Raw genomic sequence first — 24,017 nt, 5'->3', positions numbered from 1 at the left:
ATTAGTTTCAGTTGTATAACATAGTGATTCAATATTTTTATAGATTATACACCATTTAAAGTTATTATAAAATATTGGCTATTTTTCCTATGCTGTACAATATATCCTTGTATCTTATTTATTTTATACATAGTAGTTTGTCCCTCTTAATCCCCTACCCCCATCTTGCCCCTTTCCCCATCCCTCCTCCCACTGGTAACCATTAGTTTGTTCTTTATATCTGTTAGTCTGTTTCTGTTTTGTTATGTTTGTTTGTTTTATTTTTAGATTCCACATGCAAGTGATAACATATAGTATTTGTCTTTCTCTGTCTGACTTATTTCACTAAGCATAATACCCTCTTGGTCCATTCGTGTTGTTGCAAATGGCAAAATTTTATTCTTTTTTTTATGGCTGAGTAATATTCCATTGTGTGTCTGTGTGTATATGTATATATATTACAGAATTCTTTGAGTTTGTGTATTAATATCTATTTAGGGTGTTTAATTATTTGCTTTCCATTCATATTTGTTTAGGATTTCTTTTTTAAGATAATGACACCTGTGATAGCATACCTTTAAGATTGCTCTGATGTGAGATACTTTGCCATGTGTGAAAAATGTTAGAGACTATTTTTTAGCATGGTAATAAAATTTTTACCTGAGGAGTTTACTTCAGTAGTCATTTCTAAATTTGTGACTGAAAGTCACATTTAGGGAGCTGCACAGAGGCTTTTTTAGTATTGGTAGGTATTATTGTCCAAGTGGACTTTTATAGATTTCATTAGGTTTTCTTTCGTTTTGTTTTTAAAGAACATTTTACATAGCTTAGTATTTCATTTTTCATCCATTTTATGAGACAATGTGAATCTTCTGTTGTTCCAAACTTGATACTGTTTTATATTTATTTCATATTGTAAACAGCTGCACTGTTCAGTTCATTAACCACTAGCCACATGTGGCTATTTAAACTTAAATAAAGTTAAAAATTAAGTTCCTTAGTTGCACTAGTGATATTTCAAGTGCTTGATAGACACTTGTGGCTAGTGGCTACCATAATGGACAGCATAGATATAGAATATTTCCATCATTACAGAAAGTTCTCTTGAACAGTCCTGGTCTTATAGGATGTGAGATGGTGACAGACTCACATATAGTCATCTCTCTGTATCTGTGGGTTTCTAATCTGTGGATTCAGCCAACCGCGGATGGAATCCATGGATGTGGAACCTGCGGGTACAGAGGGCTGACTGTACTATGCCGTTTTATATAGGTGACTTGACCATCTGCAGATTTTGGTATGTGGGTTGGTAGTCGTGGAACCGATCACCCTTGGATACTGACAGACGCGACTATATTGAAATTGTTGATGTGATAGCTTTCTTCCTCACAGAGGGTAGATTTTTTCATTTCACCATCCCAGTGATAATTTTCCAGGCTCTTTGAGAATTTTATAATTTACTCTTATTGGTTAAAATAATATATGATTTATTTTTCCCTAACACTTATATCTGTATATTTTTCAAACCCTACGTCGTGGAGGTAACTACTGTTAACATTGTGGTATTTATCCTTCTAGTCTTTTTAACTCATATATGTAAATATTTTTATTTTACAAAACTGGTACCATTCTGTACATATTGTTTTATAACCTACTTTTTGATCTTTATACATATCACAAACAGATATAGTTGGAATTATTCTAAAATTTATATCCATTTGACAAGCATTTATAGAACACTTCCCATGTGCCAGGTATTGTTTTAGGTTTTGGGCATAGAACACTATATAAATATAGTCCTGTCCTCATGGAGCTTTTATTCTAGTGAGGGAAGGCCAACTATAAACAAAACATATATAATAACAGATGGTGTTAAGTGCTATGGGGAAATAACAAACAGCTCCATGCTTAGAAACATTTATATACCTTTTTAATTTGTACTTCTGAGGATTTCCTTTAATAACATGTGACTGTCTGACATGTGGCCATAGCTGTGGTGGGTTCAGGATGTATCCCCAAAGCATCTTGCCTATAGACTGGCCTCAAGCCTATAAAATAGTCTCATGGGCTTGTTCCTCCTAACTGTGGTCCCCTACACTGTCTGGTAATTGGCCATATTTTTTAATGTTTACATAGGACATTAGCATTTATTTTGTGAAGTGTCTATTCCTTTTGCACGCTTTTTAGTGGGTTGTTGGTCATTTTTTTTTTTAATTATTGTACTTTAGGAGTTCTTTACATATATTAGATAGGAATCCTTTGTCAGATACATGTTATGAATATTTTCTCCCAGTCTTTGACTTGGCCCATTCATATTCTTACTAACGTCTTTTAATAAGGTTTATGAAATACTTGAATTATTTTTCCTACTATATTCTGTAATTATAGAAAATCACATGAATCGATTGGATGTTAAACCCATATTGCCTTCCTTAAGTAACTCTTACTTGATTGTGATGTATTTACGTATTGCTGGATTCAATTTGCTAGTATTTTGTTTAGAACTTTTTTTTGTATCTGTGTTCATAAGAGATATTGGCTATTGTATAGCACAGGGAACTATATTCAATATTCTGTGACAAACCGTAATGGAAAAGAATATGAAAAAGAATATATGTATGTGTAGCTGAGTCACTTTGCTGTACAGAAGAAATTAACACAACATTGTAAATCAACTATACTTCAATAAAATCTAAAAAAAAAAAGACATTTTATAATGATAAAAGGTGCAGTCCACCAAGAAGGTGTTTTAAATGTACTTGCACCTAATGATATACCTCCAAATATATAAAGCAAAAACCAACAAAACTAAAGGAAGAAACAGGCAAATCCACAGTCATACTGGAGTGTGACTTTCCCAGTAACTGATATTGCAAAAAAAAAAAAAAAAAAATCAGTAAGGAAATAGAAGATTTGAACAACATAATTAATAAATGACTAATTTACATATGTTGTTCCAAAATACATTCAGGCATATAAATAATGCTTTTAAAATTGACATATACTGGTCTGTAAATCAAGTCTCAATAAATGCCCGAAGTCTAAATGTTCTCTAATCCTAGTGGAATTAAGTGAGAAAGCAATTCTAAAAAATAATTTGAAAACCACCAAATGTTTGAAAATTAAGCAATAATTAAGTAAATAATCCCTAGGTCAAAGAAGAAAACGCAAGAGAAATTAGAAAGTATTTTTAATTGGGTGATAATGAAAAGACAATGGATTAGAACTTGTGACATGCAGCCGAAGCCATATTTAGAAGAAAATTTACACACTTAAATGCATATATTACCAAAAAAACATTTTAATGATCTAAACATCCATTTCAAAAAGCTAGAAAAAATAGTAAATTATATCCAAAGATCTCCAGAGAACAGAAAAAGTAGGAATGATTTCCAGTTTTTTTTCATGAGAACAGAAATACCTTGATACCAAAACCTGATAAGAAACTTTTGTTTATCCATTCTATATATGGTAGTTTGCCTTCGCTAATCTCAAACTCCCATTCCTTCCCTCCCCTACTCCACTTCCCCCTTGGCAACCACAAGTCTGTTCTCTACATCTGTGAGTCTGTTTTTGTTTCATAGATACGTTGATTTGTGTTGTATTTTAGATTCCACATGTAAGTGATATCATATGGGATTTGTCTTTGACTTACTTCACTTAGTATGATAATCTCTAGGTCCATCCATGTTGCTGCAAATGGCATTATGAAATGTCCTTTTTACCTTCATTAATCCTCTCTGTATGAAGTGTCTCTTTTAAGTGAAAGCTTATTTTTTAATCATTCTTACAAACTTTGCCTTTTAATTGTAATACTTAACTTAATTATATTTAATGTTATTGCTGATAAGTTTGAGCCTAAGTCATCCACCTCATTCATTGTTTTCTATTTGTCCAGCCTGTTTGTCCCATTTACTGTCCTTTCCTTTGCATTAAATTTTTTAATAATTAATTAATTAATTAATTAATTAATTTATGGCTGCGTTGGACCTTTGTTGCTGCACGGGGGCTTTCTTTAATTGCGTTGAGTGGGCTTTTTATTGCGGTGGCTTCTCTTGTTGCAGAGCACGGGCTCTAGGCGTGCAAGCTTCAGTAGTTGTGGCACATGGGCTTCAGTAGTTGTGGCTTGCAGGCTCTAGAGCACAGGCTCAGTAGTTGTGGCACACGGGCTTAGTTGCTCCAGGCATGTTGGATCTTCCTGGACCAGGGCTCGAATCCGTGTCCCCTGCATTGGCAGGTGGACTCCCAACCACTGCACCACCAGGGAAGTCCCTGCATTAATTTTTTAATACTATATATTCTCCTCTCAGTTGGCTTGTTAGTGTCTTTTACTGTTCCTTTAGTGGTTACCCTAAAGATTACATCATATATTCTAATAATAGACTGAAATTTTATTAAAAATTAGTACTTTTACCCCTTCCCAGTCAATACAAAGACTTTAGAACATTTACTATATGTAACTACATTTATCCTCTCCTACACTTTTGCAGTTCTTTTCATGTATTTCAATTTTATATATGGGTATGTGTGTGTGTATACATTTTAAATCCCATCAGATATATTACTGTTGTTTTATGAAGTCAGTAGTCATTGAGATTTACTTATGTATCCTCCCTTTCTGTTATTTTTCATACCATACTGTGTCTGTATGCTTTTATCTGGGATCATTTTCTTTCTGCCTGAGGGCTCTTTCCGTTAGTATAGTCAGCTGTTGACAAACTCTTTTGGCTTCTACTTTTCGGGAAATTATTTTGTCTTTATTTTTAGTGATCCTATAATTCCATATAGGCAGTTATTTTTATTCAGAACTTTGAAGATATCATTGCGTTGTCCTCTGGCTTTTGTTGCTTCTTTGCAAAAGTCTTCCGTTAGTTTTATTTTTACCCTTTTGAAGGAATTTTTTTCCCCCACTCTGGCTGTTTTAAACGTTTTACTTTTGCCTTTAATTTTTCAGCAGTTTTACTATGATATGCCTGGGTGTGGTTTTCTACTATCCTACTGGTGTTTATAATACTTACTGAATCTCTGGTTTAGTGTCTTTTATCATTTTTCCAATTTTGACAGTCACCTCTTCACATTTTGCTTCTCACTCCTTCCATTCTGCAATTCCTGTATGAGACCTTTTTACCATATCTTATGTGTATCTTATGTTTTTTTCGGCATTTTCCATTTTTTCTCACCATGCTTCAATCTAAAAATGATCTTTTAACTGTTAATTCTCTGCTATTAAACCCATCTATTAGTTCTAAATTTCAGTTATGTATTTTTCATTCTAGAATTTCTTCATATTTCTTTTTTATGATTTTCAGTTCTACATATAAGATCTCTACTTTGTCACTTAATTTCTTAATTATAGTTATACAAAATTCTATAGCTAATGAGTTCAATATCTGGTTCTCCCAATTTCTGTGAACCTGGATAAAAATTTCTTTCCTTTCACTAACCTCTAACTGAAATTTAGTATTTCCTTTAATTATGAAAGTAGGCAACAAAGTCACAGGTGTACCTGCAAATTTCAGATGCTTTCATATCACATTACCATTGTTACAGGTATATTGAAAGATATATTGTTTATGATCATCACTGCTTTGAAATTACAGAAGTTATCAGACCTGCCTCTAGGCCTAGTTACTTGACACATTAGTGTAGAAACTCCATATTATGCCACAAATTTAAAAATATATATATTTTTATAGTTACTTCTTTATGAATGATTTCCATGGTGTGTCTAGTGTGTTTTTTTTAATGTGTTTAAAAACATGCTAAGAAGGGCTCCATAGACTTCAGACTATAAAATAGTCCAGGCCAAAAAAGTGGTTCTGTACAGAATAGGTCAGATTGTGTCATTTCTCAGCTCAAAATGCTCTAGTGGGTTTCCTCTCATTTCTTCTAGAGAGAGTAAAACCAAGGTCCTTTTGGTGCCTTACCTGGCCCTCCATGATCTGCACCACCCCACTGGCTGCATTCTGACCTTATCTCCAACTCCTGTTCTTTTTGTTCATTCTACAGCCACATTGGGAACATACCAAGTATTCTCTTGCTGCAGGTCCTTTCTAGTAACTGTTCCCTCTTCTTGGAATACTCTTCCTGAAAATATCTCCATAACCTACTACCTCAGTTACCTGATAAACTATTCAGTCACTTACTTCCTGACCACTCCACTTAAAATATTTATTCCTGCCCCCTTGGTACCTACTATCTGCCTTCTCCATTCTGTTTTTCCCTGTACACTTATCACAGTCTTTCATATTACGTATTTTACATATTTATTAGCTTAGTATTGATTTTGGGAGGGGGTCTTACCATAGGCCTCTGTTACTGGCGGGCTGGACCTTCAGCAATAGTTAGGTCAACTTTGGAGAGTTGTTGTCATTCCCATGCATAACTTTCATCCCTGCTAGCACCACTGTTTCATGTATGAGCCTATTGCATTAAGAGTGGAGTGGACGATGACAAAAGCTAGCTAATGTCAACTGAACTGGCCAACTAACTTTGTCTGCATGGTTATTCATTGCCTCTTTTAAGGTTGATGCTCTCTGGGGTTAACATGTGATACAGAGAGCTTCATTTTTGGTGTCCACTTTCATATGTCCGTCTATGTGGATCTTCCCCACATCTCCTTTTCTCAGTCTCCTGATCTTTTCTAGGTTTTATCTCTCATCTCCTGGAGAGAGTGTTTCTCACCAATGTAGTTTAGACATTTTGCTCACCTGATATAGTTAACATGCTGTCATGGAGATCATGGACCAGCATGAATTTCTTTGGATTGTCCAGGTGATCCAGGTCCCTTGGGACTATTTTAAGACAAAGGACTAGAAAATTAACACAGCCCTGGTTCAAGCATGTAAATGTATGCTGCTGTTGATTTACATATGAATGTCAACTGCCTTTGGTCTTCCTTCCTAATAGAAGCAGAAACACCTGCTTTACGGGATCAGTGACTGCATAGCACTTACCTGACAGAGAGCAATAACCCTGTCTTTATATGCTGCTAAATGGGCCCTCCGGCTTTCAGTCTGTAGTCTTTAATTAGTGATTAATCATCCTTAGCCTTTCATTGTCTTTCTTTTTTGCGCTGACTGCCCCTAGCAATAGCTACCCAGTTCCATAGTCCTTTCAATTACTTCTTTTCCTGTACCTCTCAAATGCCTGAAGTATTGCACCAGCCAGCGCCTTCCCTTTGACCAACAGTTTTAGCAGCTGCATTTGCGCTGCTGCAGCTTATCAGGGACTATGTACCACCAGAGATGGGGTCCTCATTGCTAACCAGTCAGTGACTGACACCACTGGAGTGGACTTCTTAGGTCTGCTTTTGCTACCAAGTCTCTCAGGTTAGGTTCCCCCAAAACATTTTGAAGCTTCAGGATTTGCATGTAGGAGGTTTGTTGAGGAGTGCTTCTGGGATCAACCCTTAGGAGAGAAGGTGCAGGGAAACAGCATTAGGAAGATGGAGGAACTGAATTGCCAGGTAGTTGCAACAGCAGCCTCAGCTGATTCCCACAGGGAGATCTGAAGCTGGAGTAACCCTTCTGAGATATTCCCGATTGAAACAGAGGGCTGGACCATTTTACTGCACATTGACCAGTCATTGACTGTGGGATGCTTTGGGATGGTAACATAGCCTTGGATGAGGGAGTTCTCTGCAACTCAGGGAAACTCCTGAGGGTTTAGTTGTAAGCCACCAGCAGGCCAAATCCTGGAAGCTTGGGGGAATGAGTACTTCAGTCCTGAAAGGATCCATCTGGGTGGCACACCATAGCATTCACTACAGCCACAATGGCAAGATCGCTTTCAGTGGGGTGGTGAGGGTGGAAAGGATACTACAGTGCTAGAGAAATAAGGAAAGAGATGAAAACTTGTTTAGATAGCTTAGCTGTGAAGGGGAGGAGAGAGGGGGAGAGTAGTCAGAAGTTACTGAGGAGACTGGAAAGGGGTGGGATCCAGGATATAGGTAGTAGATATGCCTGGGGCAGGAAGAGGTTCATTTTCACCGTTGTAATCAAACGGAAGAAGCAAGAGAGGCGTTCAGAAGCAGATACATTTATAACAGTAATCAGAGGACGTTGAGGCAGTTCTTATATATTTCTTCTGGGAAAGAGCAGGAAGAATCAGCTACAGAGGGGGAGTTGTTTGGGTTGAAGATTTAAGGTGAGTAGAGAAGATTTTAATAGGTTGCTGTGGAGAGTGGGAGGAGAGCTTAACAGGGCAGGCACTGGTGTTGAGGGCCCATTTGAGGTTGATGTTCCTGATTTTGTAGAATTAACAACTTGTGGAGTTCTGTGACTTTTTTTCTGACAGTGCTTAATAAGTGAAAGTATAAACATGCTCAGTGTCTTACCAGACTGTCTTTTTTTTTTCATAGCCATCAGATCAAGTCATTACAGTACAGTAACACAGGAGACATGATTCTTGTTGTATCTGGAAGCTCTCAGGCCAAAGTGATTGACAGAGATGGTTTTGAAGTAATGGAGTGTATAAAAGGAGACCAGTATATTGTAGATATGGCCAATACCAAGGTAAGTATGACACAGAATATTTTAGTGAATTTAATGAATTCATTACACATTTACTAACAACTTGTTGGTGCTGCCATAATTTACCCCAAAAGTTAATGTCTTTTTAAAAATAATTTATTATTTCTTGCAATTTTGTGCATTGACCAGGAAGTTCTTCTGCTTCGTAGTGTCAGCTGGGGCACTAGGATAGTTGTAAAGTCCAAAATGGCCTCACTCTGATGGTTTACAGCTGGTGCTCTCACCAGTGGCATTTCTTTCTCTCTTCCTCTTTCCCCTGCCCCTTCTGTTTCTCTCTCTCTCTCATACACACACACACACACACACACACACACACACACACACACACACACACACACACACACACACACACACACACACACACACACACGTTCTCTCCCTCCAACCCTGCCCCCTTTCTCCTTCCACATGTCTAGTTTGGGCTTTCTCACAGTGTGGTAGACACTTAGTGTGGTTTGACTTGCTGCATGGTGACTAGGTTCCATGAAGGATGAACATGGGAACTTCAGATTCCTTAAGGTCTGGTGTTGAGTCTTACACAGCATCATAGGACCAGCCCAAACTCGGGGAGAGAGGAGATAGACTTCACCCTTTGGTGGGTGAATGGCAAGATCACATTGTAAAGTATCATGTGGGTTGGGAGATATGAATGCAGCCATCTTTTGAAATACAGTCTACCACAAACCTACTATGTACTAGGCTTTAGGACAAGAATGAAAGAGGGTCTCATCAATCTTTTTATGTAAAGGCTTTTAGTGGTATAATGATATTTTAAAATTAATGTATATTAAATATCAATTAACTATAGTCCCAATAATGCTATGAAACTTAATGGCTTATTTATAATTGCTAACATATATATGGGTTGGCTGCTCTTGCCTGGGCTTGGCTCCAAGCTGCAGGTAGAGTGTAGGTTTGTTCCGTGTGACTCTGTTCCTCCTTGTACCAACAGACTACCTGAGGGCATGTTTTTCTTATGGTGATGGCAGAAATACAAGAAGGAAACTCCAACTCTGAAAGCATATTTCAAACCATTGCTCATATCATGTCCACGAACATTCCACTGACCAAAGCAAGTCACATGACCATGAGTAACATCTGGTCTGTAGTGAGAGGAACTGCAGTACCACATGTCAGAGGTTGTGGATACAGGGAGGGGTGATGGATTGGGAACAATAATGCAATTTTTAATTTAGTGACCACACTGTGCAGCACTTTGTGCATTCTGGATTTTAAAAGGTTTTTATTATGCATTATATCAAGTCTACCACTGTATGAGTGGAAATTAAGACTTTATGTAGTTTTTATATGTTGTAATACTTCTCTAAGTAAATCTCTCCTATACATAAATAAAAACGATTTAAAGATATGTTAAAGTGTCAGGGCATGTGGTTGATGTAGAATTTTGAGCCTTCATTTGAATTCTGATTTTCACTCTTTCTTCCCCTCCTATCTAGTACCTTCTTCTAGTACCTTTGGGTTGTGCCTAAGTCAACATCTTACATGAGATTTGATTGTCTAAGAAAATACACTCGATCCTCATTATTTGTGGTTTCTGTATTTGCAAGCTCACCTACTTGCTAAAACTTTTTTGTAACCCCAGAATCAATACCCACAGCACTTTCATGGTAATTTCCAGACATGCGTCTGGCACAGAGTGGCAAAAAAGCATTTGAGCAAGGCGATGCTCCACCTTCTTGTTTCAGTTCTCATGCTGTAATCAAGTGTCCTTTTGGGTCTATTTAGTGCTACATTTTTCTTATTTTTGTGCTTTTTGTTGGTGATCTTGCTGTTTAAAATGGCCCCCAGGGCTGAATTGCTGTAGTCCTGTCAAGTGTTACCTAAGTTCAAGAAAGTCTTTGATGTGCCTTATAGAGAAAATACATGTGTTAGATAAGCTTCATTCAGGAAAGAGTTATAGTGCTGTTGGCTGTGAGTTCATTGTTAATGACTCAACTATATATGTTAAATAAAAGATGTCCTTAAACACAAACATATATAAAACAAAGTTATGTATTGATTGGTTGACAAAAATGTGACCAGAGACTTACAGTAATCTAATCCTGTATTTGATAATTCAGTGTTTGCAGAACTTTGTAGACCATAACTGCTGCGAGTAATGAGAATTGACTGTAATCTATTTTAGGTGCTGTAGTTGAGCTATTGGAATAAATTAATACAGTGTGTTTCAAACTGCCCTCTGCTGAAGCCTAGTGAAATGCCTCTTAATCCTAATGAGATCACAGTCTCATGCCTTTCCTTTTGTTTATTGACTGTTTATTGAGTGTCCAGTGTGTGTTAGACGATTCAAACAGCATTCAAATATAATTTAAACATAATGCTATATGCAATTATATTGTAGTGGTGGTTTGAATAGTGTTTTTCTCCCCCCACGTATTCCACTAGAGTTTCTCTCCCCTCATCTTAAAATCATTGCCCTGAGGATTCCACCAAAGGTGTTGTTTTGAGGGTGATGGTGATAAGGAAATAAAGCAGATAGGGCTCCAGATCAATCTCCCTATCTTAAACTCAAATAGTTCTGTTTTTATCTGTTTTATTTGAAGATTTTGGGAATCTAAAACTTTATTTAAACAATGGGTTTGTGGAAATGAAAGCTTTAAAAACTCTTATTTAACTTATTCTTTTTTAGTTTATGGTTACCATAGACAATTTTGCTTAAATAATATGAGGAAGAGAAGTTTTTGCCAGTTTCTAAGCTCTTAATGATTTCAGCCGCTCAGGGCTTCTTACATTATAAAAAGACTAAGACTTTGTGGATTTAGGTTTTAGCCAAGAAAGTTTCAAGAAGAAAGAAATCTGGTTGGTTCTGTATCTGGCTGTTTCTGCAGTTTCAGAAATATATATATATTTATTTCAGAAATACATATATATATTTATATAAATATATATATATTACATATAGTAAGATTATTGGGAAAGTAGGACGAGGGTGGATAAACAAATCTATGTAGAAATGTAGGAAATTAAAGTATTAAGTTAATTACCAATATGGAAAAAGCAACAGTATATTGTAACTAAATATTATAACTCTCCCAATCTTGTCTAATATTATCTCTACTTTGATTTCAAAATCATGGTTAATATTTACTCTCTCCATTTTCCAGAAGCAAATATAATTAACTATTTGTTTAGGAAACATTACTTGTAACTTTATTGTAGTCTTTGGCTTGATTGATGGGTTTTAGAAATGCAAGAATTATTATTTGAAAGAAGCAGATTTCATGGGATACTTTTTCTTAACTTCTAAGCTTCTTTTCTGATTCCAAGAGTAATTATTAACTTGTGGCTTTACTGGAAAGTTCAACAAGTAGGACATTAAAGGAAACTATTAAATATATCTAATCTATTATGATAAAATATTATGTACTTCAAACATAAACAGGCCTTTCTAATTATATTATTAAATTGTTATATCGTTAGATTTTTATCTCTAATCTTTGTGTCTCTGTGTGTATGTGTATATTTCTTTTTAATGTGTACCTATAGTGGTACAGAATTTTTTTTTCTGTTACATACTGCAACACAATGCATTACAGGGAGAGTATTTACATTTATACCTTTTAAAAATAGTTTATTGGGTTTCTAACAGTAATTCTTATTGACTATTAAAAATTTGGAAAATAAAGAAAGAAAAAATACTCATAATTTTACTACCCAAATATAATCACTATTAAGATGTCAATTTCTGTATTTTTTCCTTTATGCGTCTGAAAAACATTTTTTCTGATCACACCAGAACCTTTACATCAGTTATTGTTTGGAGCCACATTTTACATGTTCTGCAGTCTTGGGATTGTATGCCAGTGCCTCAGGGCCTGTAGTGGGGTGGAATGAGAGGCCTTAGAGTGTGAGTGAGGGGCAGCAGGCCTCCTCCGTCAGCCAGAGAAGTTCCAGTTTTGTCTGTTTTATGTGTTGGAGTTCTCTATAAGTTATCCTTTGAAGATCAGGTTCTGCTATGTCTTTAAAATATGAAGGTCACTGATCTGGGGTTCATGGGATTTATTGGTTATATTATCTGGGAAAATGGGGCATTACTTCTTCAGGTTTAAGTCATTAGGAAAGTAGGACAAGGATAAACAGGAATCAGCCCTTAAACCGTTCAAAAGCATGCTTTAAGAACTGTAGTTACATTGTCATCTAAAACTTATTCTAAACGAGAATGTTAGTACATTACTTCCAATCAGAGAGTGTTTTTCTTTTTTTTCTGTTCTTTTTTTTTTGACCGCGCCCTGCGGCATGTGGGATCTTAGTTCTCCACCAAGGATCAAACCTGCGCCCCCTGCAGTGGAAGTGCGGAGTCTTAACCACTGGACCGCCAGGGAAGTCCCAGAGAGTGTTTTTCTCTATTACTTTAAACTCTTAGACACATCCTTTGCCTTCAGCCTTTTTCTTTTTCAACATTAAAACAGTTCTGTGCCATTTATTTCATAATTACTTGGCTAAAGTGGGAGGGGACAGGCTCAGGGGACACCAGAATTCTTGAATATTTTAGTGGGCCATCTCTCTGTGAGTGTACTTTAATTATGGAGATTAGAAGCTTTATAAAGAATTCTGGGAAAAAGGTATTTTCAAATGCTGTATTTATATTTGAATAGTACATGTAGTTATTCTGATATCCAGCCACTCCAGAAAATTGCCCTTATTATTTGGAGATGAAGTATTTTAGGCATGTCCTTTTAATGGTAAATATTGTTTCGTAGGAGTAAAATATTGTAAACTGTGAATTCTAGGTATATTTTTATTTCCTTAAGCATTTGTAACTGATGGTTTTAACTGCAAATATAAACTCTAAAAAATGCAGTGATTTAAAGTACATTGTGTTTCTTTGCAATTTCTTAATGTTTCCAGAGCTTTTTATCTAATAGAAACTCCATAACACTGGTTTATATCCTTTTGACATATCCCCATCATTTGGGGGGTACTTTCTTACATTCTGGCACAAGAAAAGTTCCTGGCTCACCTTGTACTTTTCTGTTCTGATTTCTCTAGCATTCCATGGCTCTTTTGAATAGGGAATTCTGTTTACAAATCAGCATCTGGGCACTGGATATATTCATTGCTGCTGAGGTGTTAATGCTTCTAGACTCTTTCAGAAGACAGAGCTGGGGCTGGGAGGATAAACCAACCAACCAAAAAATAAAATATATTAAAAAATCATGAGTTCACCCTGATATATCCAATGCTAATCCAACTTCCTAGCCTTTCCCCATTCCATATTTGTATTTCACTTCTCCAGTGAGAAACTTGGCCTCCAACATCACCAGTATATTTTCTCATTTCTTCAATGGTATAGTCCATAGAAAGTAATTTCAAAATTACTACACACACAGTCCTTGTAGGAAGAATTCTAAGAAGGCACCCAAGGTTCCCTGCCCCTCCCCTTGAGTGTGGATGTGACCAGTGACTATGATGAGATACTTCTGTGATGAGGTTATATTGTCTGGCACAGTTGTCTTTAAGAAAGGAAGATTATCTTCAGTGCATCCTGCCTAATCAGATGAGCCCTTAAAAGGGATTGGGCTCTTCCTGGCAAAAAAGGATTTTAAAATTCGAGGGATTTGACTCAAGGGGGATTCTCTGTTCAAGGCTTTGAAGATGCAGGCAGAACCTGAGTGATGAAGTTGGATGCATAGCTGTAGCCAAGGAGATGTCCAAGCAAAATGTTGAAAGTACTGCCTGGTTTCTTCTTGCTACTTATAATAAAATATGAGAGAAAAAAGGTAAACTGAGAGAAGTCTTGTCAAAAAGGAATGAGTACTAGATGATTTAGTTAATTTTGAACCTATCCAGATGGCAAAGAATGTTAAAATGAAGAAATTGCTTCTGAAAGTGTGGCATAGAGGAAAAAGCCCAGGGTGTGGCTATATAACCTTTTGCTAAAACCTCAGAAAGATCAAAAGGTCAGACTATTCAGTCACGCTAAAGACTCTTTCAAGAAATGAAGCATGTGCCTCACAGATTTTCTCAAACAAACCAGGTGACCTCTAGGAAGCTTAAGGAGGTTATTTCTTAGCCATTTCAGCAAGGGCTATGGATAAAGAAGGGATTTTTTTTCCCCTATTCTTTTTTTTAAAATTTTTATTGGAGTATAGTTGACTTACAATGTGTTAGTTTCAGGTGTACAGCAAAGTGAATCAGTTGCACATATACAATATCCACTATTTTTTAGATTCTTTTCACATATAGGCCATCACAGAGTATTGAGTAGAGTTCCCTGTGTTATATAGTAGGTCCTTATTAGTTATCTATTTTATATATGGTAGTGTGTATATGTCAAAAAGAGATTGTTTTTGCAAAGATTTTGGGGCATGGCTTTGTCTAATTCAGATTCAACAAGAGAAAGGTTTTCATTTGCTGGCTTTGAAGGTGAAGGAATCCATGTGGCAAGGACACAGCCTCTAGATGCTGAGAGAAGCCCCCAGCTGACAGATGCAATGAAATAGGCATCTTAGTCCTGCACCCACAGGAAGTTGGATTCTGCCAGCAACCTGAATGAACTTGGAGACAAATGCTTCCCCAGAGCCTCCAGAAGGAAGCCCTACCGACATCCTGATTTTAGTCTATGAGACCCTGAGCAGAAAATTCAGACTTCTGGATTGTGACTGGACTTCTGACCCCCAAAACTGTTAGCTAATAAATTGGAGTTGTTTTAAGCCCCTAAGTTTGTGGTAATTTGTTACACAGCAATAGAAAACTAACACAGTTCTGCATATACCAAACATACTAAGTAATTATCAAAGTCCCCGAGGAGGTGGTAGTGATAGAGATCAAACATAAGAGCAGGAATTAGCTTTGAGTGGGAGGAGGGAATTTATTTACACTGGGAATGGAGGGATAAGGATGGGCTCATGTGCAGGTACGTTTATAGGTGGTGAGCCTTAGATAGGCAGTTGAAGGTATCACCATGTAGTCACAGGGTCATTTCCTAGTTTTGTGTTAGGAGATGTTGGGATGAGGCCTTATGTAGGACAGTGAAGGCTTAGAATAGCTATTGATGGCGTGAGAGAAAAATTGCTGGAAGAATTGTGGGAGCATTAATGGCCACCAAATCTAAATTTGTAGATAGTCATTCGGCATATTCGTATGATATCCCTGAGTCTATTCATGAGCCCGAGGTGTTTGAATGGAGTACAATGATGAGGAGGAGGGAGTTTTTCCATAATAAAAGTTGTTCATTATAAGTACAGCAAAAGGACACTCAGGTTTACACTGAGTGATTGGTTGAAATTTAGGATGTTGAAAAGAAAGTTCTTGATTTCAGAAAAGGAACCATCTGTGGGCAGAGTTAGCCATAGTTGGGGCTGCTGAAATATCTTAGAAGAGGTCATTGGAGTTGAGTAGATCAGAGAAGAATGAATCGATCTCTTTGATATCTTCAAATGGATTTTAAAATTGCTCAGGAATTAGAAAGATTTGGACTTCAGAGTCCTTGATTCCTAGAAGTAAATGACTAAGAGTGTGATGGATTAAAACAGGGGTCAGCAGGCTGTAGCCTGTGGTCCAAATCTAGCCTGCAACCTGTTTTTTGTAAATAAAAGTTTTACTGAAACACAGCCATGCCCATTCATTTACTGTTGTCTATGACTGCTTTGTGCTTAAAGTGGTAGAATTTGGGTAGTTGCCTCAGAGACCATGTGGCCAGAAAGCCTAAAATAGTTACTATGTAGTCCATTGGAGAAGAAGTTTGCCACCTCTGCAAATCAAGCTATGAACGTTTTCTCCAGCAAAATATACAGACACAAAATCTTGCTGACAACTTCAGGAAGTTTGGTGATTCCTGAAAGCCCATGAATAGACTTTGGTTAAGAAGAACTTTTGGATTAAAGCTCAAGGTATATTCCCTGATGCATTTCATCTCTTCATAGGAGTTGCTTCTGTTAGTTAGCTCACCATGCCAAAGACATGGGTACTTTCATTTTTGTGGGTCACAGAGCCTCACTTCATTCAGTGACTACAAATGGCGCTGCGGTGAGGCAGCTATTTTACAGCTTTTGTCGTGAGGCTGCCACGGGGGTATGGACTGACAAGTATTGATCAGCACACCTCTGTGTGTGTGTGTGTGTGTGTGTGTGTGTGTGCACGCGTGTGTGTTAGAGAAAACCAATAGTCGTCATGGTTTGATAATGTCCTCTCTGTATGCAAAGTTTAGCATATTATGAGAAACAAATAGATGTTTCATTCTTTCTACTAGGCTCTTTCCAGTTAAGGCTGTTAAATAAAGGAAAAAAAATTTTTTTTTCCAGGGGTGGCTGCCTATGTTTAGATAAAGGAGAAAGAGAGAAAACCTAGTTTATTTGATGAAAAAGTGTTTTAGTCACTGATTCTTCTTGAATAGGTGTCACTTAAAAAATTTTTCCACTAATGTTAGCCATGGTACTGAATCTGTTTAGTTCCATTTAAGAATCCTTAGTTGAACTTCATTTTTTGTTATGACTAATTTTCGTCACTGTTTTAACACAAGGGTACTTGACATTCCCATTGCCTTTGTCATACTCTTGTCTTTACAAACAAGAAACAACATTCATAGTCTTTTAGATTTCTTCAGTTTAACTTAACTATTTGTGTTCACATTCTGCGTATTCAACAACTAAGGTGACCACATTTCATCATAGTGTTCTATGTAATAGGGATCATCTTCTTTTGGTCCTCTTAGAACTATCCTTTATATTTCAAGATGCTATTTCAACTCTAATCAACAAATATCAGTAGAAGACCTGTTTTCTGGAGCCTGCCTTGAAGACCTGTATGGGCTGGGTCAGTTGTGGGGTTGTTGTTATGGCAAAGCATAGGAAGTGGGATTCTAAGAACTGGACTGAGCAGCACCCATTGCGCTGAGAATGGGTGAATCCCTGAGTCTGGGAGTGGGAGCGGAAGATGGTAAACTAGGAACTGACTGGGAGGTAAGCAGGCTCCACATTAGATTAAGAGGCCAGGCGGAGATGTCAGTGGAGGTGGAGCTGAGCTAAGCAGAGCGGGAGAATGAAGGTGTGGAGTAGTGTGCAAGATTGAGGAAGCCAAGGCAGTTTAGGATCTAAGTCCTTGAAGGTAGGGCATGTCTTGGGGTTATTGGGGTGTTCTGTTGCAAATCATGAGCTGTTTTCCCAGAGGCAGATATTTAATGGGGTGAAACTAGATCAGGTACCTATTTACTGCTTGGTATTAGAAATTCTTTTTTTTTCTTAAATAAGCAAAGACTGGCAAATTTCTATTTTGGAAAGAGATTAATGGGATCCCTGACAGTCCTGTGATTTTACCCTATGAGCCAGTTTAATTACTATCTTTTAGTACCTTCGGTGCACAGAATTGAGGGGAACCTAACTCACTTATCTGTTCATGGCGCCCACCCATCATGCCATTCATATCTGGTGGTCAGTTCTCATAATACTGTAACTCTCAGCAGTGTTTGACACAGTTGATTATTCTCTCCTTCTTGAAATGTCTTCTTTACTTCCCCCTTTTCCTCTCATTGCACATCTGTTCCATTGGCAAAACATGTTTTACCTACAAAGCTTTATGAATAAAGCTGCTATTAACATTGACATGTAGATAATTTTGAAATTGGAAAGTGTGAATCCTTCAACTTTGTTCCTTCTTTTCATGATTATTTTTAAAAATTAATTAATTTATTTTTGGCTGCATTAGGTCTTCATTGCTGCGTGCAGGCTTTCTCTAGTTGTGGCAAGTGGGGGGCTACTCTTCATTGTGGTGCACGGGCTTCTCATTTCAGTGGCTTCTCTGGTTGCAGAGCACGGGCCCTAGGCACGCAAGCTTCAGTAGTTGTGGCACGTGGGCTCTGTAGTTGTGGCTCGCGGGCTCTAGAGCACAGGCTCAGTAGTTGTGGCACACGGGCTTAGTTGCTTTGTGGCATGTGGGATCTTCCCGGACCAGGGCTCGAACCCGTGTCCCCTGCGTTGGCAGGAGGATTCTTAACCACTGTGCCACCAGGAAGGTCCTCATCATTATTCTTAAATTAATATTTCTTGAAATAATAAAATAATAAGAATAAAATAATAATAAGTATTCTTGAAATAATAAAATGATTCTTGAAATTTTTTGTTATTCTTTTAATTTCCATGTGAATTAGTTCTCTTAGTTTTCTTTCATCTTAGAATGTCTTTATTTCACCTTCACTTCTGAAGTACATTTTCTGTACATTTAACTTGACAGTATTTTTCTCTCAGTACTTTAGAAGTGTTGTTCCACTGTCTTCTGGCTTTCATTAGTTTGTTTTTTGTTTTTAGTTCATTTTGTTTGGCATTCACTGAGGTTCTTAGATCTGTAAGCTTACATTTTTCACCACTTTGGGGAAATTTTTAGCCATTATTTCTTCAAAAATTTTTTGCACCTATCTCTCCTCTTTCTGAATCTTATATAACATGAATACTAACTCTTTTGATATTGTCTAATATTATTGTCTCTGCTCATTTTTTCCCTATTCTTTTTTCTTCCTATGGTTTAGATTGAATTATTTCTATTGACCTGTCTTCAAGTTCACTGACTCTGTCCTTTGATGTATCCATTCTACTATTGGGCCCCTCCAGTGAATTTTTAATTTCCATTATTGTATTTTTCAGTACAACCATTTTAAAAAATTAGTCTGTTTTTCTTTGCTGAGCATGTCTATCTTTGCATTTGTTTCAAAAGTGTTTGCTTTCCCTTTTTGTATCATGATTGTAAACACTGATTTAAAGTAATTTTCTGAGAATTCTAACATTTGGATCATCTTGTGGTTGGCATCTTTTGTCTTATTTCTTGAGAGCTGGTTAGATTTTCCTGGTTCTTTGTATGTTAAATTTTGGATTGTATCCTTGACACTTTGAATACTGTGTTATGAGATTCTGACTCCTGTCTAAAACTTCTGGAGAATGCTAGAGGTTTTTTTTTTGCTTATGTGAATATGTGGTTTCTTTTTAGCTGACAGTCAATTTGATTAGTTTGAGACTGTATGTCCTGACCTGACTTCTGTGAGCTGTTTTTACTTCCAGTATTGGTTTAATTTCCAAAGCCTTTATGCCTCTGTATGCTCTTCTGGTTTGTCTCGTGTGTGTTACCCAGGAGTCTGTGTGGAACCTTGATGGTAGTCTGCACCATCTTGAGATCTCAGTGCTTTTCTTCAGTTGATTCTCACAGGTTTTACATATATATACCTCAGGAGTGAGCTCAGGACTTTTTGTACAGATTTAGATGATATTTTTCTCTAGCTTTCTTATTTCTTAAGCCCATAATTTTCCCTTTCCCCTCTGTTTTCAGAAGTTTTCTGTTCTGGTGTTCTTGCTGGAAAACCAGAGACTTACTCTTTTTGTGCTATGTAGCAGTTCCTATAACTGGGTATGCCTCTGGGCAAAGCTGGAATGGGATGGGGAAATCAAGTTTTACCTACCCCTCAGCAGCTGCTTCTATGAGTTGGTGGGAAAATAGAGTGCTGCTAGTCTGTGTTGGCATTATCCCAATGTAAAGCATAGAGTATCAGAAGGTTTCTGTCCTACAAATGCTACTGTATGGTTGGAAGGCTTAGGCTTACTTTGTTGCTAATGTTGGCCTAGTAGAGGGCATGGAACATCAAAAGTGTTCTACCCCATTGAGGTTGCTGTCCTTGCTGCTTTTGGGTCAGGGGAGGAGATGCCATGCTTCTTTGTTGCTGGCCCTTCCCTGGTGTAGGGTCAGGAGAGCCAATAGATATCCTCCCCGAAGGGCTTCTCCTGTCACTAGGGAGAGGGCAGTTACTGTTGTGTTGCTGGCAGTCATCTGCTGTAATCGCCTCACAGGGCCACTGCAGCTGGTTGGGAGGATGAGAAGTGCCACCTCAGAGCCACTGCTTGCCTGGTGTGAAAAGGAGGCAGTCAGTAGTTCTTTGGCCTGTAAAGGCTACTTCCATTTCTGGTACCAGCACTGAGGGGAGACCGGCAGCTTTGTTCCTTGTGCTTGCCTGGCATAGGGTAGGTCAGGTCACAAGAGCTTTGTCTCCCAGGTCCTTCACTACTCTCCCTACCCACCACCCCTACCCTCTGGAGATTGCAACCTTTTCTTGGAACCCCGTCTATCTGCTCTTGCTCTCAGTTGTCAATGTGGGCTGCCCCAGAGCCTATGTTGGGAAGTGAGAAGGCAAAAAACATCCCCAGGAAACTCATCACCTCACTGCTCCTTGGGACCTGGGTTCTGTATCCTTTTTGCTTGATCTTATCTACTATTCAGTGTCTTCTGCCAGTAACTTTTAAAATTTTGTTCAGAACTTATTGTAATCAGATGGAGTGATAGGATGGAATGTGTATATTCCATCTGGAGTGAAACTGGAACCTCCTGTAAAATATATTTTAATTCACTGCAGTTCCCTGATAAAAATTATGAGCGAGGATTTCAGTACCTGTTCTTGCAGCAGAAGCTTACTCTATTTGATTGATGTGTAATGAGAATGCTGGAAGGGGTGAATGACACTTGATGTGAAATGCAGGAACAATGCCCCCAAACCATGCTACAAACCTGGTTTGCTGATAAAATCGTGATGGTCACTGCCAGACATTGAATGTCACAGCTTGTACCACTGCTACTGAAGAGCAGGGAGCTCTGTCTTGCGGGAGATGCAGTACCGCTGTCCTGAAGGAGAGTCCTCAGGTCTGAATGTTGTGTCTCCCCCAAGTTCATATGTTGAAATCCTAACCCCAACGTGATGTTACTAGGAGGTGGTGCCTTTAGGTGATTAGGTCATGAAGGCAGGACTCTCATGAATGGGTTTAGTGCCCTTATGAAAGTGGACAGAGAAACTTCTCTTTCTCCTTCACCATGTGAGGTTATAGCAGAAAGACCGCATCTGTGAATCAGGAAGTTCGGACACTAAAACTGCCTTGATCTTGAACTTCCCAGCCTCCAGCACTATGAGAAATAAATGTTTGTTGTTTATAAGCCACTCAGTTTATGGTATTTTTGTTGTAGCAGCCTGAACGGATGAGATAGAAAGAGGGTATCCTCATTGTCTTTGAGTCACAGCTCAAAATGAATGTCGTGGCTAGAGCTCAATTGCATTTCCTGTGTCATATCTGTAAGGGAGGCTGGCAAAGTCGGCATCTGACTTTTTGCTTCTCTATGAGAGGTAGCCTCTGTCTTCTACGAAGAGTCATTTTTGGGGCAAATTCCCTGAACACAGATTGAGGTTCATGTTCTCCATGGCCAGAAAGAATGGCATGTATTTATACAGTCACCCCATTCACACAGCTGCTCAGATCACAGGCACTGGCTTCATCTGTTATTATAGCCCAGATCCAATTCTTTAGGGAATCCTATTGTCTCTGTCTTTAAAATGTATCCCAATCTTCTTACTTCTGAACACTTTCTTGCTGTTCCCTAGTCCAGGCCACTGTCAATTTTCACATGAATCACATCAATATCTTCCCAGTTGACCCTCTTAATTCCTCTTTTGTTTTTGCAGCAGACTTTTCTTCACAGAGCAGCCAGAATATATTTTTTAAGGTATTTATTTTGATGTAATTTCAAATTTACAGAAAAGTTGTAAAATCAGTACACAGCTTCTTTATACCCCATTTTCAGATTTACCAGTTGCTAACATTTCACCCCATTGCTTTATCTCCCCCTCATCTCTTCCTCCCTTCCTCCCTCAACTAATATACACTCTCCCTCCCCTCTCCCTCCTTTCCTTCCAGCTCACTTATACACCCCCCCCAAACACTCACACACATATGTATACGCACATACATAAAAATTATGTATGTGTGTTTAATTTCCCCCAACTTTTGAAAAGAAGTTGCAAACATCATGCTCCTTTGCTCTTAAATTCTTTAGTGTGGTGTTCCTAATAACATTACATTTTCTTATATAATCATGAATTTAATGTTGATAAAATACTATTATCTAATCCATAGTCGATAGTTTCATCAGTTATCTTAATGATCTTGTTCCTAATTACTTTCTCACCAGTTCAATCATCATGCCTTTTTGTCTCCTTTAATTCGGAATAGTTTCTCTGCCCCCCCCCTTTTTTTACTTTGATATTTTTGAAGACTGTAAGCCTTTTACTTTGTAAAATGTAGAATTCAATTTTGCCTGTTTTTTCTCATAATTAGAGTCAGGGTATGCATTTCTAGAAAGATTGACCCACAAATGATATTGTACCCTCCTTACTTCCTCATATCAGAAAGTACACGATGTCAGTTGCATCCCAGTATTGATGATGTAAACTTGGATCACTTGTTAAGAGGGAGCCTACCAGATTTCTTCTTCACTATAAAGTTACTATTATCTCTTTGTCATTATTAAGCCATTTGCAGGGAGATTTTGAGACCATGCAATTACCCTGTGTATTATCAGACTTTCCTCCATTAGTTTTAGCATCCATTGATGGTTCTTGTCTGAATCAGGTATTACTGTCATGATTGCAAACTGATGATTTTTCTAACTCTATAATTTATATTATATTTATTAGTATTCTGTAAGGAAGAGCTTTCTCTTATTTATTTCTTTATTATGTTAATATGCATTCAAGGGTTCTTATTTTAGTCAGTGGTTTATAATCCATTACTTTATTTATTTTGATGCCCTAATTGTCCCAGGTTTAGCTGGTGGACGCCTCTCCAACCTGCATTTTATCTTTTTAGCATATCCCTGTCATTTTTGAAACACTTTCTTATTTTTTTAGCATAACCAAATATTCTATGTTCATCTTGTACTTTTCCTACCTCAGACCCCAAAACAATAATTTCTCCAAGGAGCCCTGGTTCCTTTAGTGGAGAATGATATTTAGAAACCAGGATATCTGTGCTATGTTTGCTGAGGTGTCATTGTTTGTAGACATTTGCAGCATATAAAGCTAGAGAATAATTTACAAATGCACATTTACCCTTAAATTTACATCTACTTATTAAAAACCATGAGTTCATATTGATATCCCCAGTTTCAGTCAAACACCACAAAGTTCATTCTAGTCTTCCCCTTTTCCACTTTAGTAACTCCCTTCTCCAACAGTGAGAAACTCGACTCCCATTATCTTCAACATAGTTCCTCAAATATTGCTTAAATCTTCATTGTACTGAAAGCAGTTTCAGAATTGTTAATGCATACCATTGCAAAAAAAGACGCAGATATATTAACTGGAATGCAGTATTTATTTACCGTTCTTTTGGTCTTTAGACTGAGAGTATATATTAGTAGTTTCCCAGAACTACTGTAACAGATTACCACACACCTGGTAGCTTAAAACAATGGAAATTTTTTCTTCCACAATTTTGGAGGCCAGAAGTCTGAAATCAAGGTATTGGCATGGCCACATTCCCCCCAACGGCTCTGGAGGAATCGTTCCTCGCCTCTTCTAGCCTCTGGTGACTCTAGGCATCCTTGTGGCTGCGAAACTCCAGTCTCTGCTTCCATCTTCACAGAGCCTTCTCCTCTTTGTGTCTTCTCCTCTTCTGTCTCTTATAAGGATACTTGTTATCAAATTTAGGGCTGACCCAGATAATTCAGAGTGACCTTATCTTGAGA

The 24,017-nt window shown here is 37.6% G+C and overlaps 1 protein-coding gene and 1 long non-coding RNA gene across 3 annotated transcripts in view; both read left to right on the top strand.

The window, feature by feature from the left end:
• The window catches only part of LOC309656913, a 542,283-nt gene that overhangs the window by 94,957 nt on the left and 423,309 nt on the right, over positions 1 to 24,017 (top strand). The window lies entirely within an intron of this gene.
• Positions 1 to 24,017, top strand: part of WDR70 (WD repeat domain 70) — a 302,933-nt gene that overhangs the window by 91,987 nt on the left and 186,929 nt on the right. For both annotated transcript variants that reach the window (XM_082453730.1, XM_082453729.1), the window contains exon 8: positions 8,342 to 8,495. In XM_082453730.1, the coding sequence (XP_082309856.1) occupies positions 8,342 to 8,495 (154 nt within the window). The remainder of the gene's footprint in view (positions 1 to 8,341; positions 8,496 to 24,017) is intronic.

The sequence above is a fragment of the Balaenoptera physalus genome (assembly GCF_965194825.1).
Source record: "Balaenoptera physalus genome assembly, chromosome: 3".
Classification (NCBI taxonomy): domain Eukaryota; kingdom Metazoa; phylum Chordata; class Mammalia; order Artiodactyla; family Balaenopteridae; genus Balaenoptera; species Balaenoptera physalus.
The sequence above is the reverse complement of the archived record's forward strand: the minus strand, read 5'-3'. Positions and strand labels throughout refer to the sequence as shown.